Source organism: Littorina saxatilis, linkage group LG7 (assembly GCF_037325665.1).
Source record: "Littorina saxatilis isolate snail1 linkage group LG7, US_GU_Lsax_2.0, whole genome shotgun sequence".
NCBI lineage: Eukaryota > Metazoa > Mollusca > Gastropoda > Littorinimorpha > Littorinidae > Littorina > Littorina saxatilis.
Genome location: NC_090251.1, coordinates 8,136,952 through 8,154,451, shown reverse-complemented (window position 1 = coordinate 8,154,451; position 17,500 = coordinate 8,136,952). Strand labels below are relative to the sequence as shown.

Sequence of the window (17,500 nt, the reverse complement as noted above, 5' to 3'; positions counted from 1 at the left end):
TAGTGTTTAGGGCCAAAAGTTGTTATTATCTATACGTTTTAGGATTGTGATAGAAGTGTAATGCATTGGTTACTATCTGTGTGTTTGTGTGGTAAATGCTCACTTCAAAAAGAAACATCAAGTTTGTGAATTCCATACCAGTAGTACAGGAGTTGTTCTTTGCTACTGGTCACAAGTGGGGGTCAGCTCACACGGACGCATTTTCCAATACAGTCTAGGGGAGAAACTGGTCACAAAGCACCCAGTACATGCCCGAGAGATAGGAGATTCGGCACAATCTAAGAAAATACCAAAATCATGCAATAGATATGGAAATATTAAGATTTACTGTGAAAATGCTAGCAAAAATGGCGTCCAAAAGCGGGAACGCACACTTGGTGCGTCTCTGAAGACGTACCTCCCGTTCCGTGTTGTTGATAATAGTCGTGTTTGTGCTGTTTTTGTTGAAATAGTATCTAATAAAACTGATGCAGTTCTTGAAATGTTGCAAATTATTGTTGTCTTTGTGAAATGCGAGAGTGTTCTGAGGCGTAATCTGCATACGACTGATGTCCCACATAGGGTACCCCACTTCGATCAGCGTATCACTCCAAATGAGCTTCATAATCGAAAAGCAGATACACTACCAAAACACTGCATAACAGATCTACAAGACTGAGCCAGAATCATTGAAATTTACTTCCTGTATAAAATATTGCAATCAAATTTGTTCACGCCGTCCCACATGCAACGCAGGTTACCTTCGCCTTCGATTCAAAGTAACTCCACTCTGACTGAATTACCATCGAAACGCAGATAACGAACTGATTCGGAGTTAACACGCCACACATTTATGATACTTTACACACACATTTCAACTGTGTTGTTTCGCGATAAACAGCCATAAACAAACAAATGTGGCGCCGTCACGTCGCCTCGGAAGGAGAAACGCAGGTTACCTCAAATACCTGTCTGATTAAAATCATAGTTTTTCACGAATTAAGGCTCTTTGGCAGATCTGGTGAGTTGGAAACTGTCTATGAATGTTTCATTTAACGTCAAATGCGTACATTCTTGTCAATATTGTTACCTTTGGGTTCATAAAGGAAGTCAATGGTCATGTTTTCCTAAAGTGACTTTTGTCAGCATAGAACTTGCCATTAGCTATCATGTGGCTTTTAACATGCCTTACGAATCTTTTCTGGGAATGATATTCTCGCGAGGTTTCTCTGAATTTTTAGGTTGAATGCGTTTATGAGTTGCGTTTCTTTAACGTGAGGCCACACGTTGAAAATGCAGATGTCTTAATCATCGCTAAGTGGCCTATAATTATATAATACTGTATTAAGAGTGCCACATCGTATAGCTTCCTCACAACCCTCTAGTACTTCGATGTCCCTGCATGTTTACACGTGCAACCGACGGGTGTCCACAGCGAATTGAATCGAGTGATATGAAGAATTTCACGTGCTTTCCTGGTGACTCATTAGCGCGTGGCGTTTTGCAGAGGGGGGCGATGCTTTACCACGTGCACCAGGAATGGGCTTTTTGGACGTAACGTGCATGGGAATGGGGACATTCTCGTAGCGTGCACCGTGCACAGCCTGAGGTTCGGCGTGCATCGTGCATGGAGCTTTTTCGTAACGTGCACCGTGGATCACCGTGCCATGGCACTTTTGGCCTCAACGTGCACGTGCACAGACCCCCCCCCCCCCCCCATGGTGACCCTCTTTGTGGACAAATTATATTTTTACACAGACACACACCAGCCAGCGTCTTGTTTGCCATGTAAGACTGCATGGTTTGTAACATGTGTGTGCAGATAGAGGTCTGGGGGAAACATGTATATGACTTCATAGTTTGTGACATGTGTGTCCAGATAGAGGTCTAGGGGAATCATGTATGACTGCATGGTTTGTGACATGTGTGTGCAGATAGAGGTCTAGGGGAATCATGTATGACTGCAAGGTTTGTGACATGTGTGTGCAGATAGAGGTCTAGGGGAATCATGTATGACTGCAAGGTTTGTGACATGTGTGTGCAGATAGAGGTCTAGGGGAATCATGTATGACTGCATGGTTTGTGACATGTGTGTGCAGATAGAGGTCTAGGGGAATCATGTATGACTGCAAGGTTTGTGACATGTGTGTGCAGATAGAGGTCTAGGGGAATCATGTATGACTGCAAGGTTTGTGACATTTGTGTGCAGATAGAGGTCTAGGGGAATCATGTATGACTGCAAGGTTTGTGACATTTGTGTGCAGATAGAGGTCTAGGGGAATCATGTATGACTGCAAGGTTTGTGACATGTGTGTGCAGATAGAGGTCTAGGGGAATCATGTATGACTGCAAGGTTTGTGACATGTGTGTGCAGGTAAAGGTATGGGGGAATCATGTATGACTGCAAGGTTTGTGACACGTGTGTGCAGCTAAAGGTATGGGGGAATCATGTATGACTGCAAGGTTTGTGACACGTGTGTGCAGGTACAGATCTGGGGGGAACTTGTGAAAAAGACGAGGAGTGTGGTCCTCGTGCTTCTTGCGACAGCCTGAAAAAATGCAGTAAGTGACCACCCTCTGGACACCCAGACATGGGTTCGAAACAGATACACTTACACATTAACTATAGCAAAAAGCATCGATACAAATGCTTTTTCCTCTGTATCATATCTATGTTAAAGCCATCATCTGTATCGTAAATTATAAGTTTCTGATCACAAAGCCTCCCAAGGTTTTACATTAGAAACATACTCTAAATCTAAACAATGTGACTGTGGTGATAGAAACAAAGTATACTCTAGTTTAAACACTAACTGCTAGCAGATTTCCTGACTGCCTTTAGCTGAGACTGAGTGAGAATATTTCAAAGAATTTACTTCCTGTCAAGCAATTAGTTGTAAATTAAAAGTGGGAACTTCTGAAATCTAAAATATGAATTGACAGCTGGTAAGACAAACACTTAACATTACTGAACCTGTCACGTTTAGGTGCATGGAGTCCCAAGGGCTTTAAGTCATGCCTCAGACAGATATCCGTTTGAAAAAAATACCAAGTTTCATTGACTTTAATGCAAGGAGTCTAAAACTGGACACAGTTTACAAATTAATGTTGGTCTGCCTCCGGGCAGGGATGGGTCGCCCTCTACCAGAAAGTGCAGAAAGTACAGAACAACTCCGCTAGATTAATCACAAAGACCCCTAAAAGACACCACATCACACCTGTTTTGAGATCCCTTCACTGGCTGCCTGTAAGAAGTCGTATTCAATACAAAATTGCATGCATTTGTTTCTCTTTCTTTCATGGTACAGGACCTGCTTATCTCTCTGAGATGTTATCAAAATATTCAAACCTCTCCTCTCTTCGCTCTGCAACAGATACCAATGTACTTAGTAAACCAAAAAGAAACAGAAAATCAACTAACTATGGATTTGAGAGATCCTTCAAGTACCAGGGACCTCTTGTCTGGGAGAAAATCCCCCGGAGCATTAGGGATTCCCAGTCACCATCTGCCTTTAGAACAGCCCTCAAAACACACATGTTTAAGTTAGACCTCTGAAGGAGATCCCGTGGTCGGTGGGTCATCGGAGTGTGGCGTTCGTGGGGATGTGTGTTGTGCTAGAATAGCGTATGCGTACATGGAGTGACACTGCGGGTTGCCTGAACGTTGACAATGGCGAAACAGAGATTGTGTGTGTGTGTGTGCGCGCGCGCGTGTGTGATGTGTGTGTGTGTGTGCGTGTGTGTGTGCGTGCGTGTGTGGGTGTGTGTGGCCATGTTTGAATTTATTCGGATTTGGTTCTCTTTCCTTGTTTGTATTGTGATTGTGTAGGTGTAAAGCGCTCTGGGCTCGTCACCACGAGGTTTACGCGCTATATAAGTAATCGTTATTATTATTATTATTACCAGGCTCACATCAAGTCCCCACATGGAAATCTATTTGTCTCGGCGAGAGGGATAGTTCTTTCTATTTTGGGTACTTTACGTCAAGATATTGTGTTTGATTAGGTAAGAAAATTGTAAAAGATGATATGTGGGTCCATTTCGGTATACTGCCCACACCCGGCTTCAGATCCAGAACGTGATCACGGGAGGTGCAAACTGACAAACCACATGGAGTTTCGTTTGGCTGACAACACAGATCTTTGTTCTCCAAGCTGTGACTTGGGCACTGCATCTTTAACAAACGAAAGCAATTTGTTTTATCATGGAGGCAAAAGTCTACACAATTTCAAGTTTAAAAGTAGCGAGCCCGGATGCTGGTCAAGCTATGTAGATGGTTGTTAAAGACATACTATAGTGTATTTAAATCCGGGGTCAGAATCATATACATTTGTGTGCATATGTTCTTTCAACCAATATACAGACATCCCTGGAAAGAATATGGAAAGTCACTGCACTTTATTAACATTTTTTTAATTTAGGGGTTGTCGAATAGGATTTTCCCTAAAACACGTTGATTTAGAATGTGATCGTTATTGACATGTTTTACTTTGCATAAAATAAATGATACAGTTCATTGTGTAGACAAATGGATAGAAAATATCAATATATCATAATATTGCTATTCTGATTGACACGTGGGGGAATTCGAGGGTTGTTATTTGATAGACTCACACAGCACTATTCCGATCATCGGGCGATACTCCGCAGGAAATCTGCGAATATGCTATTATTCGCAATAACAAAGACGCAAGTTTCCAGCTTCTTCGACGTGTTTATAAAGTAGACGCATAACTGGCCAGGTTTGCTGCTGTGACTGGTCGACAGACGAGATGCAATTTGCTTTTTGTTTTCTTACTGTATATGAAATACGTTCTGAGTAGAACTCCAGTTATTTAACAGGCAACAAACCTTGCAAAGTTCCATTAGCTGCATTCTGGCAGATGGTCTTTCACATGTTTAGCACAGTGACATAATCAGCAAACTCTGCTTTATCCATTGAATGCGGTGTTGACATGAAGTTGTGGGTCTGAAACATTTAGTCGTTGACTTTCTTCTGAGACAATCCTTGTTCTCTTATCATTCACAGATTTACCGCAGTCTTCATCACGCAAATCCCTATCCTCGACATAAGTCAGACTTTCGAACGATACATAGAATAAAACGTAAGCAAGCATGATACGTGACGTCATATGAAACCTGGCATATTGACGTAGTATTCAGGGCGGGGATGTAGCTCAGTCGGTAGCGCGCTGGATTTGTATCCAGTTGGCCGCTGTCAGCATGAGTTCGTCCCCACGTTCGGCGAGAGATTTATTTCTCAGAGTCAACTTTGTGTGCAGACTCTCCTCGGTGTCCGAACACCCCCCGTGTGTACACGCAAGCACAAGACCAAGTACGCACGAAAAAGATCCTGTAATCCATGTCAGAGTTCGGTGGGTTATAGAAACACGAAAATACCCAGCATGCTTCCTCCGAAAACGGCGTATCGCTGCCTAAATGGCGGGGTAAAAAACGGTCATACACGTAAAATTCCACTCGTGCAAAAAAAACCACGAGTGTACGTGGGAGTTTCAGCCCACGAACGCAGAAGAAGAAGAAGTAGTATACCAAACATCCGGTAATGTCGTTTATTCCCCCCTCTGCTTCTTTCTCTCTGTAAACGTGTAGGGCTAGATATTTTTCGGTAACTTACCCAACAACCAAAATCCAACAACGGGCCTGAATCCTCGATAGCTCACAGGTTGATGAGCTAGACTTTGTGGGAACTACTTTAGCGATTGAAACTTGAAGTTCCGAACGCTCTAATGTACGACATATACATCTGTAGACCAAACAATACAAACATACTGCATTTAAACTAGCAACTACAGGGTTAAACACATGAATCTCTATATAAAATCCATGAGTTTGGTTGTTTTCTAAATCCAAATCTAATCGCTTTAGATCTCTTCTGCAAGCAAACTTCCAAGGCAAGAAACTCTCGTACTCTGTCTAGCGATAAGAGTAGTTCCCCTTCCAAATGTTCTGAACCGAGTTGCTTGGACAAACGACTGCAATCCGACGGTTAGTTTTCGACAATATTTCATTTTATAAACAGATCACACGCAACCAAATGCATACATCTCATCAATTTAAAGAACATACAGCAGTTTCATACACTATTTTGCCCCAGAAAACTGAACTTCATACAGTTTTTAATGTTGGAACACGGGTGCAAAAGTTCGTCTGCTTGTCCCATTCGAAGCTCGCATTTTTCATGATCCGCAAACTTCGACCATTATTTGTAATAATCACTGAGACTCGCCATGTAACCTCTACGTCTTCTCCATAATCTCGTGTCTCCTCCAGCTCTTGTCATCTTCATGTAATTTATGCGTAAGTGTATGTGAGTGTGCATTAGTTGTTAATGCGAAAGAATGTGTATGAGTGCGCCTTGAGTCGCATTGTGGTGAGATATGTGCGCGTTATAAATTCTCGTATTATCATTATTAATACATGTCCGTGGGTTTTTTCAGTGTTTGGTCATTTTCTTGGATACATGCGGCATTGCACAAAGGGATGTGCGCACTTAACCGTCGTCTGCAATAGGCAACATGGACCATTCTGGTAGTTGTTCCTGACAAAAACATGTTTTCAACACAGAATATTATGTCAGTACAATCCAAGAGGATTCTGGAATGAAACGCGATACAGATCTAAGTACATCTAGAAAACTGAGTAGTGAATCTATACCACAATCCTTCGCGCAACCCCTGACCTGGTCGCGATCCCTGACCTGGTCTACATACCACACACGAGACAAACCAGTCACCTGCTTGTACCCCCTCACAAAAGTCACCACCCGTTTTCTTTGGATACGCACTTTAACTAAACATAGGCCGACACAATGTTGATCATTGCTTCAATACTTTGAAGATGGTGCTTGAAAAATAACTAGATGAAATGATTATGTCGTTATTCTGTCACTAATGTTAAAAGTTTTCACCACATCCGAACATACGAACATACGCACGCACGAACATACAGACACAGTTTACGAACACATAAGCTACACGTACATGAGCCAAAAATCATTTGTTTCCCACATTTTCAGAGCGAATGGTTAAGAATATTTCTTGCCTGTGCAGAAAAAAGAAAGGGAAGTAACTTCTTGCATAAATGACGTTGCTAAGCAGGGGAAGTTACCACGAATTTGCTAGTATACCCTTAAGTGGTGATTGTAAGATGCAACACATTTGATTAAAAATCTATTCATCTTGAGGCTTTTCACACTGAAAGTACCGGCACGGTTGGCCTAGTGGCAAGGCGTCCGCCCCGTGATCGGGATGTCGTGGGTTCGAACCCCGGCCGGGTCATACCTAAGACTTTAAAATTGGCAATCTAGTGGCTGCTCCGCCTGGCGTCTGGCATTATGTGGTTAGTGCTAGGACTGGTTGGTCCGGTGTCAGAATAATGTGACTGGCTGAGACATGAAGCCTGTGCTACGACTTCTGTCTTGTGTGTGGCGCACGTTATAATAATGTCAAAGCAGCACCGCCCTGATATGGCCCTTCGTGGTCGACTGGGCGTTAAGCAAACAAACAAACAAACACTGAAAGTAAATACAAAAACAAATTCACACTTACATCAAGCATGTGGGAACTCAGGTTTTAATGCTCCATCAGCCAATGCTTGACAGAGTTACTTTAAGAAAGAGACAGTCACAAAGAGTGAGAGAGAGTGTGTGTTTATGTGTGCGTGTGTGTCTGTGTGTGTATGTGCGCGAGCGTTCGTGCGTGTGTGTCTATGCATTTGTGTGTGTGTGTGTGTGTGTGTGTGTGTGTATGTGTGTCTGTGCGTGTGTACGCGAGCGTGCGTGGATGTGTGTGTATGTATTAGCGTGTGTTGAGCATGGGCCTCCACCCAGCCGTGGTGTCCTATCTCTGTATTAGTGACCCCCTTTTTGTTTCAGGTCTGTCCCGGGGACAGTCGTGTCGTGGAACGCTCAGGGAACACTGTGGCCCCCTCGAAATCTGTGACAAGACCGACGTGTGCAGTGAGTTGCTATTGAATAAAGTATTGTCTGGCTGGCTGATTGTCTGCCTGACTGGCTGGCTGGCTATTGACTGACTGGTTGGCTAATTGACTGGCTAGCTGACTAATCCGCGGATTGATTAACTAGCTGGCTGATTGACTGACTGTTTGGCTGGCTTGCTGGCTAATTGACTTGTTGAATAAGTCACTGGCTGGTGTGCTGACTTGCTGACTGACTGGTCGACCCTCTATCTGACTGGCTGCTTGACTGACTGACTGATTGACTAATGCTGATTGACTAATGCCTGCCTGACTGACGGACTGACTTTCAGTATGACTTTACGACATGCAAACGTACTTGCTTGCTTGCTTGTTATCCTCCTGCTTACTGACTACTGACTTGCTCACTGCATTAGGTTTGCTGAATGAAAACACTGATACACCAACTGACAAACTGATAAATTGGTTATGTGTGTGTGTGTGTGTGTGGGGGGGGGGTGTGTTCGAGCGTTTGGGCGTATGTATGTGTGTGTGTGTGTGTGTCTGTGTTAATGAAGGCTTCTATCAGCCAGGGTTGACCAAGGGGGGTACATTTTATGGCTGACGAGACTAAAACGGGGGTGGCAGTCTCTATGCCATAGGCCACAGCTGTTGGTAGTCCCTGGTCTGTTGGACTTGTCACGTTTCTTTCTGCGTGCTCTCCTATTTGCAGTTCCGTGCAACAGCTTCTCTTCCCCTGTCTTGATGTGTCCTTGCGGTCTTCTGCGATCTTCTCCCAGGGCCCAGTACCAATGTCAAGTACCTTCAGGTCTCTTTAGCACACGTCCTCGTATCGCAACTGTGAGCAACATTTGGCTTGCCTGCAAGTGACAGCTGGGCGTAGAGCATGTCTGTTTGAATGCTGCCAGCCTCCAGGCGATGGACACGAAGAAGCCAACACAACGTCACGCTCATAATGAAAGAGAATTAAAAAAATAATTAAAAAGTGCAACAGTTGTCACTTTGTGTTAAATAAACAATAGATCCAGAGGAGCGAATAACTGTGTGGTTGTGTTTACTTTGACACGTGCTTTCTGTACCTGCAACCTTTACCGTGACCGTGATTTGCCACTGGTGTTCGTGATCGTGAAAAAAAAATCCAGGTAACTGTGATCGTGAAAGCTAAAATTTCCCTTCCTGTGATCGTGATGATACCCCCCCTTTGGGGCCCTCTTCCTTGGAAATCGATGGTTGCTATGTGACAGTTAAGGCTTTAAGTTATGGTTTTTCAAGGGAGAATATCCAATGGTGTAATGCATTATTCGTAGAATTTTTGTTACATCCCTTGGTATGTCAGATGTTCTTGTCTTTTGCATTCGCTTTAATAGTGTTGTGTGTCATTACACCCCCGGTATAGGGGTGTGTATAGGTTTCGGTCGATGTGTTTGTTTGTTTGTTTGTTTGTTTGTTTGTGTGTTTGTGTTCGCATATAGATCTCAAGAATGAACGGACCGATCGTCACCAAACTTGGTGAACAGGTTCTATACATTCCTGAGACGGTCCTTACAAAAATTGGGACCAGTCAAACACACGGTTAGGGAGTTATTGGTGGATTAAGATTCTACAAGGACTTATAGAGAAACATATTCATGGTCAAAGGGAAATAACCTTCTCAGTTGGTGGCAGTGAGAATGGGTGCAGTGAGAATGGTTATTTCCCTTTGACCAACGGGGGTGTGTTTCCTACCTCGAAGGAATTTCTTGTTAGGGTTAGCTTACCCTGACCCACTCAATTGATTTTAATCAAAAGAGAAAAAAGCTTAGAGTATGTTTAACAATTGTAAAACTCACACATTTATCTCTCCGATCACACACACACACACACACACACACACACACACACACACACACACACACACACACACACACACACACACACACACATGACATTTCAATCAAGTGTCGACATTTTATTTACAACAACAAAAAATATTCACATTGATACGGCCATCTAGCTTACATGCAGCATTGGGAAGCTAGACAGAGAGATCACAGGTTCTTAACCACTAAAGTAATTATATACAATGGCTTTTGGCAACACGTAAGATTGTAATATTTGACGTGTGATATGCAACCGACTTAGCCTTATAAAATGGGCAAAAATACTTTCGAGATTGGTACTGTGTATGGCTGTGACAGAAGTGTAGGACACCCAGACTTGTAGTTACCTTTAGACGGTACATGATTTCTGGTACTGAAATCAGTTTTCACTTGTCCATTGTTCAAGTTTCATCTATTTCTGGTCACACTCGGTTGGCAGAGCTAGAGGTCATATGAGACATCACTACTGTTCCTTACCTTTTTGGGGGGTAAAGATTCCTCATTGTTTTCACGCAATCATAAGCCTGCGTTATTTCCAAACTCGGGTTTAACCAAATGCTATTACTTCTGTAAACCATGTTCACAGTTTTGGCAGGAAGTGTGTGTATGTAGTTTCTCTTTTGAGATAATCAAGAAGTATGGTATGGTATTGTTTTGCATTGTATTGTATTGGATTGTATTGTATTGGATTGAATTGGATTGGATTGTATTGTATTGTATTGTAATTTTTGCTGCATGTACTGAACATGTAACGTTGTTTCGTGACTTGAGATACAACCGTTTTAGAACACCATTAGTGCGTTTCTTGAGACAGTCGGTGAACAGCTGTTCACCATTCAACCCTTATAATTATGAGCCCTCTGGTTTGTTAGTCAACAGGTCTGAGATGTCTTATAGCTCTTTGTGAACAATGATTCTGGACGCATTCCATTTTCGAACTGCTTAGAACACCGTATCGTAAATATAGCGTTATTGCTATGAAGCCGTCGTCATGGAAACGTGCGATATACAACACACCATGCGGACTCCCTCATTCTGAGGCGAACATCGTGTCCACACAACAAGTGAGTAAGAGTAGGTCACTGACGCTGTACATACACATAGACTCCTGGGCCGAGGTGCACGGGGAAGCTACAAACCCGGTGGGAGACAGCTTCGGGGCCGGATTGGTTAAAATCACACACACACACACACACACACACACACACACACACACACACACACACACACACACACATACGCACACACACATACACATACACCCACACACACACACATACACACACACACACACACCCACACACACACACACACACACACACACACACACACGCCCACACACACACATAGTTTTAACCCCAGCCCTGTGGTCAAACAGAGTTTCTCTCTGTTCACTTCATTTACTGTTCACCTCTCAATAAAGCGTAGTGTCACTTCTACAACTCTATGCTCACGAACGGATGTGTACACCAGTCTACCGTAGACCGTAGTGTTGACGTCTTCACTTCGAGATGAACTCGGTATCCCTGCACTTAGGTTGACTCTAGGTTCTGCGTGTAGAAATGAGTAGTCCCGTCAGAATCGTCTCTCTGGAATGAGCACACCATGTAGTGTTGATTGTCTCAGAAGTACTCCCATGCAGACGAAATGGCTGCGATCTGCTGGCCGATGTGAATGCGTGATGTGTTGTGTAAAAATAATTCCATCTCACACGGCATAAATAAATCCATGCGCCTTGAATATGTGCGCGATATAAATTGCATAAAATAAAAAAAATAAAAAATAACTAAATCCCTGTGCTTAGAACTGTACCCACGGAATACGCGCGATATAAGCCTCATATTTTTTGTTTGTTTGCTTAACGCCCAGCCGACCACGAAGGGCCATATCAGGGCGGTAGCCTCATATTGATTGATTGATTGATTGAATACTCCAATGAACATTGTCCGGTGAAAATTGTCTCTCTGGAATGAACACTTCAAAGAGGATGGTCTCTCTGACATGAATACTCCTTTGAAGACTGTGTCCCCAGGAATGAGCACTTTAATTAATGCATAAGATCTCTCGGAAAGGAATGCAGATTGTCTCTCTGGAATGACTTCGCCAGTGAAGATTGTCTCTCTAGAATGAATACTCCTTTGAAGACTGTGTACCTTGGAATGAATACTCCAATGCGGAGGGTCTCTCGGAAATTAATACTCCAATGTTCCTCTAAAAGGAATAATCCAGTGAAAATCGTCTCTCTCAAATGAATATTATCTCCCTTTTTACGTCTCGTACTTTTCACTCCACCCTGGGATGTGGCGTTTTCACCGTAGTGCTGTGGTTGGTGGTCGTGTACTGGGAGCACTGACCACTCAAACTGTTGTCCGCAGAGGTCATAATGTCCACGCCGAGATGGGCCCACCCTTCCGGCCCCACCCCTCTCCCTTCCGGCCCACCCCCACTCGCCTCGCTGCGACGGCTCCCTCCCCGCGACCTTGACACCGACTCTTTCTTCTGAAGTCTGCCAGCACAACGCGAGGGGGAGGGTCCACCAAGCCCGGGGTCTCTAACTGCAACGTCAGCGGCGCAGGCCACGGGCAGGTTGTCGCCGTTGTTGGTGGCGGTGGCGGTGGCGGTGTTGATTCTGCTGGACACAGGTCGCTTTGGCCGCGTCTCGTTGTCCGTTTTGATGTCGCGCAGGTTGATCTCGTCGTGTGGTTCGCGGTGGTGAGGGGGGCGGGGTTCACCGCTAGTGGAGGCGATGGTGATGGGGGCGGTGGTGGTGGTAGGGGTGTTGGGAGTAGGGGTGTGGAAGTTGTCGCTGTCGCTGGAAGAGACCGAGTGACGTCGGGGATGCGCGGAACGTTGACGTGCTAGGTCTGGAGACGTGTCGGAAGTGGTAGCGGGGGTTGCTTTCCTGCGTGTGGCGTGAGGATCGTCCTGCTCGTCGTTACTTCGCTCCCTTCGTCTCTGTCTGTCTCCCCGCCTCCCACTCCCACTCGGTCTGTCCACAGCTGGGTCCTTCTGTCTGCCGCTTGCCTCTTCTCCCCTGGACCCGCTCCCTGCTATGACGTCAACCCGGCCCGTCAGCGGCACGTTGAGGTTGGTAGTGGCAGGTCCGCGGCTCGGGGACACGTTCTCTCTGGACAGCAGATTCTGGCGCTCTGCCGCACGTAAGTAACTGTGAGAATAGCGGTCCTGGTTGGCTGGGTGACCCTGACCCTGTCCATCACTCTCTAGCTCACTCCCTCTTCTGTTGCTGCTGACTCCTCGGTGGCGAGAGTCGTAGTCGAAACCATCAGCAGCTGACTGGGAGAAGCTCCTCCCACTGCGCTGTTTGGGAGGCTGCTGAACGATGTACTGCTGTGGGTGACTGCTGTCTCCAGGCAGGTGGTAGGTGATGAGTCCCCCGTTCTCGGCGTCCGACAGGTAGAACAGCTGGGGGTGGGAGCGGTTGTGGTGGATAGAGCGCCCAGCGTGACGATCCCCGGACCTCTTGCGTGGCACTGATGACGTGTGGTACTGACGCGGGGGCGGTGACGTGTTGTGACGTCGACGACGAGAGGGCAGACTCTGGACTGGGTATCCGCTGCGATCCTGTGGGTGTCTCTGCTGAAAGGCAACAAAAAGAGATGCTGTATTCAGGGCAAATAGAGTTTACTGAGGTCGATTTGAGACATGGACAACGTTAAAACATGATCTAGGAATGTTGGAGCGAGGGTCGTGACGGGATAAGCAATCAGTCTGAACAGATTACGATTGTTCAGCAGAACCTTCTACAACCACAATCTCACAACAGAGTTCCGTGAAAAATATCTAAGAAGCAGATACACAAAGAAAATTTTTGCAAAGTAACTAGTATATGGAAACAACTGATAAATGTTGATTGATTTAACATACCGGATCAACAATCATGTTTCCTGCAGCAGTCCCGTAAGGGGATACTCTGTGTCTCGTCATCTCGTCCTCTGACGCCATAGCAACGTCTGGCGTAGTGGTCCCTCGTCTGGACTGTGCTGGTGGTTGGAGCTCCCGATACACCCGAGGAACTGGTTCCGGCAACACCACGCCCCCACCTCCGTTATAAACTGGTTCGTTGGCCTGATGAACAGCATCCTCTCGAGCAGAGCTTTCGCCGAAGAAGGTGTCACTGTAGGCCACGTTGTTGTCCTCTCTCACTCTCACCGCCAGTGATGGCTGTCTTCTCTCTTTGGACCCCGTGGGAAACGGCGGGGCTTCTCCTCCCTCCTCGCTGCGCATGCGCGGCCTCTGACCATTCGGAGAGACTAGGGGCGTGGTCTGGTACGGAGCTCCTGCGTAGTCACGTGGGAGGTAGCCGTTGTGCGGCTGGCGCGGATTGGTTGAGGGAGCGTAGGTGACATCGAGGGGCGGGGCTTGTGTGGGGTAAGGGCGACGATGGTGTCTTGAGTGACGGTGCAGAGACTGTTGACTTAGACTTCGACGAGGATGCCCGTAGGCAGCGTTGCCATGGTAATGCGACGGCAGGACGGTGAAGTCCTCCTCCTCGCCGTAGTGGAAACGAGGGAAGGAAAGGCGTCGAGAGTTGCGATACTGATACATGGAGTCTTCGCTGTCTGTCACCAGATCCATAGAGTCCAACGCGTAGCAGCTCCGCGAAGCAGGGGGCGGGGCCACAGCGTGTGCAGGGGTCGCGGCAAAGTGAGAGTTATCTCGGGGGCGTGGCCTGCGCGGAGTGTCGAACAAAAACCTCTGCCTTCTGTGTTCCTCGCTCCCAGCGGACTGTTAGTTTAAACAACATGTTATTAAGTCATTTGGCATACAAAATAATTAACATTTCAGAATCTGCACCAAGATTTATGCCTATAGTAGTACTGTAGTGATCATCAAAAGCACAAACATCTGCTGATTTTTTTTCTGGAGACTATTTCTTTCATCAGATAAATAAATCTGATAAATATCAGATAAAATTATTAGTTTAAACTGGAAACCGTGTATAAAAACGGCAAATGAAATGACAATTGAACAGTAAAAGCTTATTTATCAAATGCAGTCAACACAAACAAACTTAGACATCTAGGATAGAAAGGCATAATAGGCTCAAGGAGAGAGAGAGAGAGAGAGAGAGAGAGAGAGAGAGAGAGAGAGAGAGAGAGAGAGAGAGAGAGAGAGAGAAAGAGCGCGTGAGAGAGAGAGAGGTAGAGAGAGAGGGACAGAGAGAGAGAGAGAGAGGGGGAGGGGGAAAGAAAGAGACACATAAAGAGAATGAGCTTTTTATTGAAATGTTCGCCATTGGTCATCTAATATTACTCACCTGACGTCCAGTTCTAGCGTGTGTTGGACAGGTGTGCACAGGTAGGAGAGGCACGGAGTCAACCCCCCTCGCGTTCCTCCCCCCTCCATTGTCCTGCCTGTGACCTTGGCCTTGAGCCGCCCCGTTGCATGCTGGGGAATGGCAGTTGTCACAGGTGTTGTGGGTGCAGGCATCAGCACTGTGGTTCCCATGGCAATGGTTGGCATTGTCGTTTATAGACGGCTTGAAAACCAGGTTGTGGTCTGCATGCAGGCAAAAAATGAGCATTGGTGTGTGTTCCTTCAGTTGAACATCAAAACTAGTCCTAGTGTTGAAATAAAGATAAGTAAGTAGAGCTACCACACGCAAACATACAGACTGTCGCGCGCGCACACATGTACACACACACACACACACACACACACACACACACACACACCCCACACACATACACACACACACCCAACCCCCCCCCACACACACACACACACATCAACATTAAAATCAAACAAAACTCTTCTCTGCTTGTCTCCCTTTCTAACACGATTTTTCAACAACAACAAAAACTCAAACATGAACGACTAATACCCCCAAATTGACGGCTTACACAGATGGGTGGTAGCGACCGTAAGTGGTTAATAGGCTTACAATGTTCTTGTGGTTATTTTGCTGAAACTGTTCATCACTATTTGCTATCATGTCCCCTGTTTAATGATGCAAGAACCGCAACAATCGGTACATTAGCTCCAGAATGTGTTAATATTGACACACTCCTGACAGGTGATTCAAACATTTCCATATTTGAAAATAGTGCTATTTTTGTTGTTGTCCAAAGCTATATTGAGAAATCAAACCGCTTTGGGACACCTTAGTTCGATGTTGGTGTGGGTTTTTCTAAATATATTACTTGGGGCCCATCTTTTTTTGGATATTTTGTTGTGTCTTTCGTTCTCGTTTTGTATTTGTTTTCGTTTTCGGTATTGACACAGATTGTGTTCGATAATTCAAACTAAGTTTTCCTTGCTGTTTTTCTCCTTTTCTTTTTTTTCCTTTTTTTTTTATTTAAAAAAAAAAAAAATTTTATATATATATTTTTTTTTCTCATCTCTTTTTTTCAAAAAATGTGTCGCATTGATCATAATCCGCCATGAAATTTCAGGAATGTTTATGTGAGCACTTACCATAAGTTTTAAACTTGTTGTGCTCCTTCTTAATGATGTTGTTATATTATCATGTGTCTGTTTATGAATAAAATACTGTTTAAAGGAATTGGCTTACTGGCTGTGTGTGTCTGGCCGAAGTCAAAGTCCAAACTTTCCGTTCGTGCAGCTTTCTCCCTCTGGCGTCTCACTCTCACTGAAACGTAAACAAAATCAGATAAATGAATGAACGAAAATAAACTAAAATATAAAAAAATGGATTGATAGACAGATTTATGGGTAGATGGAAAAGTAAATGAGACCAGAAATTTGAAATGAAATAAATACCGGCACAAGTACAATACAGAAAGGCTATGTCTGACGAGAGCTTAAATGATTGTCTCTAATGTTGAGTGCATTTCACAGTGGTGTCAGTTGTTTTTGTAGGCATTGGGAAAGCTATGACTAGGCATTGGGAAAGCTATGACTAGGCATTGGGAAAGCTATGACTAGGCAACGAAAACAATTGGTTGTTGGTTTTCATTGTCCATGCATTCAACCACAAAGAAAGAAATTGGAAAGCGATGTTTTGTACGGAAGCTCGATTTCCCCAAGGAGAAAGCAGCCCGAATTTATAAGAGAGTAACCTCACAGGACTATGTGATTAGGCCAGGCGGGATCTGGGGCCACTGAGTTTCATAAGCCAGAAACACAGTCGACCAACTGCAGTTGTCCGAGAGAACCACAGTAATCCGACGTTATCGGGTTTCACGAACAAAATTTCAGTCGGCCGACTGCGGGTCGTCTCACCGGAAGTCGGCCAAACACGGTGATGCTCTCCCCCCAACACTGTGTTCGGCTTACTGCGGTAAACCGAAAATAAATGTAATTATCCGCACAGTCAATGGCAGAATGCTCACACTTTTTTGGATTGTGAGCCAAACCTTGTGATTGTTCTTCGAAATGTATCTATCATGACGCAGTAATCCAGGAGACAAGTCAGGGTTATGTCTTGAAGACGTCACATTATGGCGTAAGAGGGTTAGACGTCACGCGAAGGAATTACTGAAAGTCTCGGTCATTGTTATTTTGAGCGGGCCGAGACTTGTTTTTTCTTCGAAATCGGCCATTTCCACGTGCGAATGAGCAAACGGAAGTGGTAATGTTGCTAAATTTAGCCCTCAATTTGGCCATTCGGATTACTGTACAGTCGGTCGACTGCGGTTGTCCGCGGGTGACGGTGATTCGCTCATGAAACGCGCTTTTCGGTGACCCGGCGATCAACCACAGTCCATCGACTGGGCAGTCGA

At 45.0% G+C, this 17,500-nt stretch overlaps 2 protein-coding genes across 4 annotated transcripts in view; one reads left to right on the top strand and one right to left on the bottom strand.

Annotated features, from left to right (window-relative positions):
• LOC138972052 (uncharacterized) overlaps window positions 1-17,500 on the top strand; it is a 542,426-nt gene that overhangs the window by 334,443 nt on the left and 190,483 nt on the right. The gene's annotated exons all lie outside the window — the stretch shown is intronic.
• The window catches only part of LOC138970626 (serine/arginine repetitive matrix protein 1-like), a 22,389-nt gene continuing 14,746 nt past the window's right edge, over window positions 9,858-17,500 (bottom strand). For 2 of the 3 annotated variants that reach the window (XM_070343096.1, XM_070343095.1), the window contains 4 exons: window positions 16,330-16,407; window positions 15,073-15,314; window positions 13,680-14,540; window positions 9,858-13,391 (listed from right to left, as the gene is read on the bottom strand). In XM_070343096.1, coding sequence (XP_070199197.1) covers window positions 12,078-13,391; window positions 13,680-14,540; window positions 15,073-15,314; window positions 16,330-16,407 — 2,495 coding nt within the window. In that variant the 3' untranslated portion in view covers window positions 9,858-12,077. The remainder of the gene's footprint in view (window positions 13,392-13,679; window positions 14,541-15,072; window positions 15,315-16,329; window positions 16,408-17,500) is intronic. The other variant, XM_070343097.1, reaches the window with a different exon arrangement.